This window comes from Haplochromis burtoni, unplaced genomic scaffold (genome assembly GCF_018398535.1).
Source record: "Haplochromis burtoni strain Fernald_Lab_line unplaced genomic scaffold, NCSU_Asbu1 Contig_72, whole genome shotgun sequence".
Lineage (NCBI taxonomy): Eukaryota > Metazoa > Chordata > Actinopteri > Cichliformes > Cichlidae > Haplochromis > Haplochromis burtoni.
Window position 1 is genome coordinate 1,943,925 of NW_024582433.1, and position 7,995 is coordinate 1,951,919.

The following is a 7,995-nucleotide window of genomic DNA, read 5'->3' on the forward strand; positions in this document are numbered from 1 at the left end:
TATATATATATAAAGCACACCCAAAGCATCAATTTCAATGAAGACAGACAAGACCAAAGATCTGCCAAAGGATGTCAGGAAGACCATCAGGAAGCTCGGTTAGAAGGCAATGGCTGTTGGTGCAGCTATTTGGAAATGGAAGAAATACAAAATGACCAGCAACCACCCTTGGTCTGGAGGTCTTGTGTCATGGCGTGAGGATGATAAAGAAAAAGGTGGTGGATCAGCCCAAAACTACACAGGAGCAGCTTGTCAATGATCTGAAGGCAGTTGGAACCACCATCACCAAGAACACAAAATCCCTACTGACAAACCTGCTGAGCAGCTAGGAACAGGATCTCCAACTGGTACTAAGTCATGTTTTGCTTGGGGATCAAATAATTGTTTCACTCAATGACATGCAACTGAGTTTATAACTTTTATGTTATTAACGGACATATATAATCCTCACAGTGGTGGCAGTTTCATGTAATGTTTATAAGGTTGGGGTGACTTGGAGGAGTGACGAAACGTTTCTCCCACTGAAAACTCTACATATGGATGAACAGAATCAACTTTTTGGGGTTTTATGTCATTTGTTTTTTCTTGATATTCGGTTGCTATTCTTTCTCTTTCCATAAAAATAAAACTACTATAAAAGTTAGGAACTGTTTTCTGTGTGAGCACATTTACAAATTCAGTGGTGAATCAAACAACTATTTCCCTCCATTGTTTGGCGGTATGTGAGGTATAAATTCACACCCTATTTTTTGCATTCAGCAAACTTTCAGCAAACCATTCAGCAAATTTTCTCGTAACTGTTTTCAAAAAACCTGAAGATCATCATGATTGCTTCCAAGTAGTCCCATACCGTCATGGCAACTTATCTTAGGTTTTGTCACCTGCATTTCTCATTTCTGCCGCTTCAGCTCTAATCGGAAAGGTCACGTCAACAGATCCAGGGGACAGATATATGGACAGATAGCTGCTCTGGACAGTTTTCCACAGTGGCAGGATCTTACAGTAGCAAAAGTCTCATGTTACTAGTGTCTTATTTCACTAGCTCAGGGCAGCAAGTGAAACTCACTGCCCTTGGGTATGTGTCCTCTCTTCTCATTATCTGTTTATCTACCACTCAATAGTCTTTTACCGTTTCTCCTGTTTATTTTTCTCCATATCACTTAGACATGGCTCGCGATACTGCCAAAGCTAATGAGGTAAATTAATGCACTTTTCTGAACTCCCAGAGGTTAGAGATTTTTTATTATGTTACCAAATGCACAACAGTAATATTATATGATATATTATATGACATATAATATATGTGATTCTGCAGTCATGTAATGTATAACCCCACACAATACTAGCTGTTCATAATTCAGATCTGTTTGCTGACTTTAAGAAATCAAATGTATTTGCAGTCATTGTATACAGCCACACTTCAAAGCAGATAAGGTAAAGAAGAAAAGAAAGAAAAGAAAAGAAACGAGGAATGTTATAGTTTTTCTTTTACCTCTGTGTACCTGGACGATCCTGGCATGATAAATAGTATATATTAAGCTGAGCCTCATTATTGTACAAATCACTTTGGTTAACCAGATACATTTTATTATTATCCATAACATAATACCATGAAGAAGGCAACTGATTAGTCCCAGATTTATTTTTCAACATGACAACAACCACAAACATACAGCCAGTGTCCAAAAAAACTATGTTCTGCAACAAGAAGAGCAACAAGTACTGCAGCAGATGGTACAGTCCAATGGGCAGAAATCTGTGCCATCAGAAACTGAATTTGAATAAGTTAAATTTGAAATGCTCAGATTGAATTACATGTAATACATTTATTACCAACCTGAGAGTTTATCCGCTGGTCATTCGACATGACGAATGACTTCTGAAGTCTTAATCCAGCTCAAGACACGTAGATTCCCGTCAGTAACACTTTCGGTCCGCTAGTAAAACGTAGTTCTATTAATCTGGGCTCGATTACTCTTGAACCGGAACCGGATGTAAGTCCCAAAATACTGAATTTTGGAATTGAAATTGAATTGTAGAACTGAAACGGAATGGTGAGAAGTGAATCTGAACTTATTCGAGAGCTAAACTTTTAAAGGATAAAATACGGTTTCAAAGCAAATAAATTCATTTTCAAAATATAAAATTCAATTTCAATTTAGTGATGATCATTTTCAAACCAATAAATTGAATTTCAAATTAGGCTAAGTCATATTCAGTTTTTAAAGGCATTTATTCAAGTTCTAATTCAAATTCAACCGAGCAATTCAAATTTAACTTATTCAAATTCAGTTTCTGATGGCACAGATTTCTGCCCATAATTTTCTTTTTACTTTTATAAAGGTAACAGATACATAATTTAAACTGAAAAATAAAACAGAGTAACTGTCTTTTTCTGCACTTTTTTTTGAGTGAGTAATTTCTGCAACACAAGTCACAAATTAAAGTGCTACATAAAATTTCAAATACTCTCTGAGGGCTTCTAGCGGATGTGCACGGCATGACAGAGTGGGCATGCTGAGAACATAAAACAGAGACAAGTATAAAAAGAATCAAAGACAGAAAAAGTGGAGGGGGGTGTGGAGCATGTGTCACAACAGGATGCTGGGTTTGTTGACAAAAACAAACAGTCCTGCACACAATGCACGTCAGTTGCACGTCATTCCAAACAGTACACAAACAGTGACGGTGGTGGAAAAGTAGGGGTCACAGCACAGTGAACAAGCTTTTCAGGAATCATCCCTGATAACAGTAGCTGATAGGAATTGACACTGTAAGGGTCTAGATGCTTGCACACTCTATATACAGTACTGAGAAAAATACTGAGTCACCCATCAATGTAAAGGAAATATATTAGGAGGTAGACTTTCTTGTAATTGTTTTAAAGTGGTCTTGAGCAATAGTTCTCCAGGCTTTCTGAAAGTCTTTCGAACCTTTTCTTTAGACATTGGCTACTGACCAATTTCAGGGGAATGTTTCTTTGTTGAACAAGCATTGACCAGTGAATGATTCAAGCATTTAAAAAAGATATCCAGCTCAAGGGATGAATCAGTGTTGTGTCTACACAGATAGCTTATCAAAGAATCCGTTTTCAGATTGTGTCTTTAAACACTAGCAGGTTGTTGCAAGAGAACTTACAAGTGATTCCCTATCAAATGAAAACTAATCTCAGCACGTTGTGCAGTGTGTCCCTACAAAATCTGAGGAAACTGGACAAGTGTAGGACAAACGTGGTAACAGGCCTAGAAAATACAATCTACTGCATCTGAACAGTGTCTGATGTTCATAAGAAATAGGAAAAAAATCCAGCAAAGACCTAACTGGACTGGGTCTAATGGAATAATCAATCAAAATTTTTGTTCAAATCATCACTAACATGTACAGTGAGGTGAGGTGAGAAGGAGAACAGTGGATATGTACAGTCATCTGTAAATACTCATGGATAAGGCCCTGGAGATACTTCTCCACTTGGGGCACCAACAAATTCCAAATTTGGAATAGATACTCCACACTTTTCTGTCTGAGGTAGATGGCGTCACCTTTGGAAATGCTATTTCTGCTCTTAACTGCTCTACACTTGACTACATTCTGCCCCTTTGCAAGCTGAAGGTCATTACTCAAATAAGCCAACAGAATCACATTTTCTCCAGAAAGCAGAGAAAAGTCCACCAAACCCTCCACTTATGGCTTAGTCACAGTAGAGTAAGAATACAACAGCTACCTTCTTGCGAGCAGGAAAAATCACCAGTTGTGATTATACTGAACTTTTTTCACATTCAGCGACAAAATGATTTCCCAGAGGTTGACAATGAAACAGCTTTAACATCTGGGAGATCACATTGCAACGTGATTGCACAGGTCGCCTGGTGGGAGGCAACCTGCCTCTAAACAATCACAGTCAAACTCAAAGTGACAGCAGTCTGTCTCAGACAGGTTTGTAAATAAGTGCCTTCTCATTTATAAATGCAGACAGATTGCCAACACACTGCAAACAGCCTGACTCATTCTGTGCAACTAGTTCACGATGCATCTCCTTGGGAACTGGACTTAACTGGTTGCCAGATGGTTGTATTCTGATTATATTCCTAAATAAAAGCAAGCTTTTTTAGTGTCTTTCAACTGCAAACTGATAGCAGACTGACTCTGTCTTTCATTGCCATATTAAGACACCAAAGTTTCTTTAAACATGGCAACTGACTGCAAGTGGTTGGAGACCAGCTCCTTATATGTGTGTGCTTTTTAAAAACTTTCTTGACAGTTTTTCTTCTGTGAGAAATTTGGTCTCATTTGTTTAAAAAAAGAAGAACATTTTAACAAAAGGATTTGTACAAAATTGTTCATTCTCCTTTCTTTGTCACTTGTATTTCTCCAGACATGTCAATCCAAGGTGTTTGATCTATCTGATGGAGTGTCGCAGTACGCATGGTTCCCCTGTCGAGTGGCTGATTCAGCCTGGGGATATTATACATACTGGCTCAAGGTAACACCAATATCCATGAAATATAGTTCAGATGACACCTGAAAATTGCGCTTTTGGGTTGAGTGTTCTTTGTAATAATGTCAAACTGCTGTACTGATACTGACAACGCTTTAGAGAGTAATCAGCATTAGACGCCTGGATTGGGAAAGTATCTGTGTATTAGATACTAAACAAATTAGGATAAATCTAGTTGTACACACAAACACAAACATGTGACTAATTTTACTTAACTTTGTGCTTTTCCCTTTATTCAGGCCCACTTTTCTCATCCCATGGTGGCAGCAGCAGTAATTATACACTTGGCTGCTGATGGTACTGGCTTCATTGATCAGACACAATGTAATATTACTGTTCAACTGGTGGACACCAAAGAGGGGATCCATAGCCTAGGTGAGAATTATCTTAATGTGTTTTCAAACTACTACTTACCTCTGTATCAGTCTAAGTGAAATGATGAAAGCATACGTCATTTAGAACGCCGCCCCCTTAAGCATGTGTTGCTTTCATCCCTTTGTTTTTTAACTTGATTGGCTATGTCTCAGTTAGAACACGGTATCAGCTTTTCATCACCAGCTCCTTTGTAGGCCTCCTCTTCTTTTTGATCTTTGAGGTTGGTTAACATCTGCTTCTGTCCCCTACCTTCCCTATCTCGACATCAATGCACAATGTTTTGTCTTCTGCTCTCGGCCCCAATATCCTCTCCACAGGTGAGTGGCGTCTAAGCTGTCGCACAAACCCTTTGGTCATCCCAGTGAGTCATGACCTGTCAGTGGCCTTTTACCACACCAAGGCTATCCTGGTGATGTTTTCCTCTCACCTTGTGGCCATCTCCGGTGTAGCCCTGCGTTCCTTCCAGTCTTTTGACCCCATCACAATAAGTGGCTGCCAAAGCAATGAGATCTACAACCCCACAGGACAGAGGTGAGGCTAAAAATATACAAACGTAACAGCGCTGTAAAAGATGTTAACATATTTAACACAGACGTCAGTCGACAGGATGCGAAATCACATCATGAACATGTTATATCACACACACATGCATGCATGCATGCATGCATGTATAATTTACACTATAGTCAAGTGTTTATATGTGTTTTGGAAGAATGCGGGTGAATTTATACTAGTTTTTAATTTATTAAACAAAAGAATAAGTCTTGTTTCTGAGTCACAGAGCTTGTTATGATATGTATTTGCTGTCAAGTCACATATTTATGCATACAGACAAACTGTTATTGCCCCCAAACAGCTCTCTTGGAATTTCTTTAAACATTCTTCAGGAAGAGTGCTCCAGTCTTTTTGAAGGACATTGAAAGCTTTACTTTGGATGTTTGCTGCCTTTTGTTGTGTTCAAGAAGATCCTGTACTGTACTTTGTGTTTTTCTATCCAGGTATGCTTTTACTGGATTGGGAGTGTGTTTGAGATCATTGTCATGGTGAAAAATGAAGATGTTGTGTTTAAGGTGGTATTGCAAATGGTACTGCATGGAGAATCAAACTCTGACCATACTTTATGTATTTGTAATTCTAAAACACACAACCCCACTGGCTGAAGTACAGCCACAAACCATGACTGAGCCTCCACCGTGCTTTACAGATGGCTGTAGCCACTCACTCATCATCTGTTGTCATAAATGAGTGAAAAAGGCAGCTAATGTCCAGAGAAAAACTTTGAAAGGACCCCCAGAAATCCTGGAGAACAACTACTTAAATTTATTATATTTTTTTTTAAATCTTGATCCTTTACTCAGTACTGCATCAAACAAGCCTTCCAGACTCCAAAGTATTTTCTTCTCTTCATATATTTTGTATAGATGTGTTTACATATATATTCGCACATGCTGCTGTATATATATATATAATATATATATATATATAATATATATATATATATATATATATATATATATATATATATATATAAACATAAAAGACAAGGAGAACTAAAAGCTGTATGTGAACATTTGAATCTGAAGATGCATTAACTATGCAAGTTAATGAGAGTTCACAAGTGTAATATCCTTGGCAGTTCATTGGACCTCGTAACTCATAAATTTATAACCAGCTGCCAGCCAGCGTTCAACACTAACTTTTCGTTACAGTTCAATTTGCTGTTGTGTTAAGTTCCAGCTATTTTTTTCTTTTTCTTTTTTTTTTTTTACAAAATCCAAAAATGTTTTTTCATCTGTAAATTTCTTGCATTGTTCAATAGGGCACTGAGGCTGCAAGCTGCGGTTTCTTCAACTCTAACTTTAAACTGGCCATCAATCAGGCATCAAATTGGAGGCCAAGTACAGAGCACCATTTCTAAATTGGAAATTTATACCATGAGATGCATAAAGATTCATAACAGCTGAAAAGAAAGCTTCATAATAATAATAACTATAATAAAAGCCAATAAAGATGCTTACATCATTTTCAACAGCTGCTGGCTGAAACACCAAAACAGTTATTACCTATTTGGCTATAAAATAACAATTTTGAGCCTGCACTACCTCCAAGTACCCACTCACAAACATACCTAAAGAAGACCACACACACAGTCAGAATTGATCAATTTCCACACCACCGTCATGCATGCAACAGTTCACAGGGACGATGATTCCACAAACCTTTCAACAAGAAATGCACTAATACGCACCACAATACCCAAAGAATGGATGGTCTGAAGTTCTGTGTGGAGAGATAGAGCTGTTTGTGGCTTTTGTTGTGTGCCAGTTAGACATCCAAGTGCTTCTAAATAGATTAAAACTGCTGTGCATCTGCATCAGCCAGGAAATTGTTTGTTGCCGCACACAGAGGCATAGTTGCTTTCTCCAAGACTTTTTGCCGACTTTTCTTTCTTTCATATTCTCTCAACCTGATCTAATTTCCAGAAGCTCTTGAAAACACTGCTTATATGATGGCAAGCCAAAGAGACAATACCCACTTATCTTCAGAAGCTCTGAACATGCTACAAGCTGAATATGATAATATAGTGCAGCTCAGTGCCGTTTAGACATGAAGAATCCAGGCTTTCTGTTTTTGTGTCTTAAGTCTGTTTTTCTTTAATCAATACCAATTCACCATCTACATTATACTGTTTATATCCCACTTTGAAAGCTGCTTGTCTCTCTTCTACATTTTCTTTTACATCCCAATTCCCTTTCCCTGATTTGTTACATCTTTGCTCCTCCACTACTTCTGGTATCCTTTTCTGTCTTCTCATCCTTTACTTGCACATGACCCTCCTTTCCCTCTAACTGCCATCTTCTTCTTCTTAATTCTCCCCTTTTTTGTGCCTCCTGCGCCCACTTTCCTTCTCTCATTCTCCTGGGCTGAGCAGCATACTTCCCGTAATACTTATGCCTCCACAAAACACCACATCCCCTTTTTCCCTGAGTTGTTAACTACAGGAGCTATTAACATGACTCAGTTTTATGTCCCAAGCTTGTCTGCAAGAAAATGCACACACACACACACACACACACACACACACACACACACACACACACACACACACACACACACACACACAC

The 7,995-nt window shown here is 38.3% G+C and overlaps 1 protein-coding gene across 1 annotated transcript in view; it reads left to right on the forward strand.

Moving 5' to 3' along the window:
• pappaa (pregnancy-associated plasma protein A, pappalysin 1a) overlaps positions 1 to 7,995 on the forward strand; it is a 105,611-nt gene that overhangs the window by 65,312 nt on the left and 32,304 nt on the right. Inside the window, exons 10-12 of the mRNA XM_042221727.1 lie at positions 4,373 to 4,480; positions 4,735 to 4,870; positions 5,188 to 5,401. Coding sequence (XP_042077661.1) covers positions 4,373 to 4,480; positions 4,735 to 4,870; positions 5,188 to 5,401 — 458 coding nt within the window. The remainder of the gene's footprint in view (positions 1 to 4,372; positions 4,481 to 4,734; positions 4,871 to 5,187; positions 5,402 to 7,995) is intronic.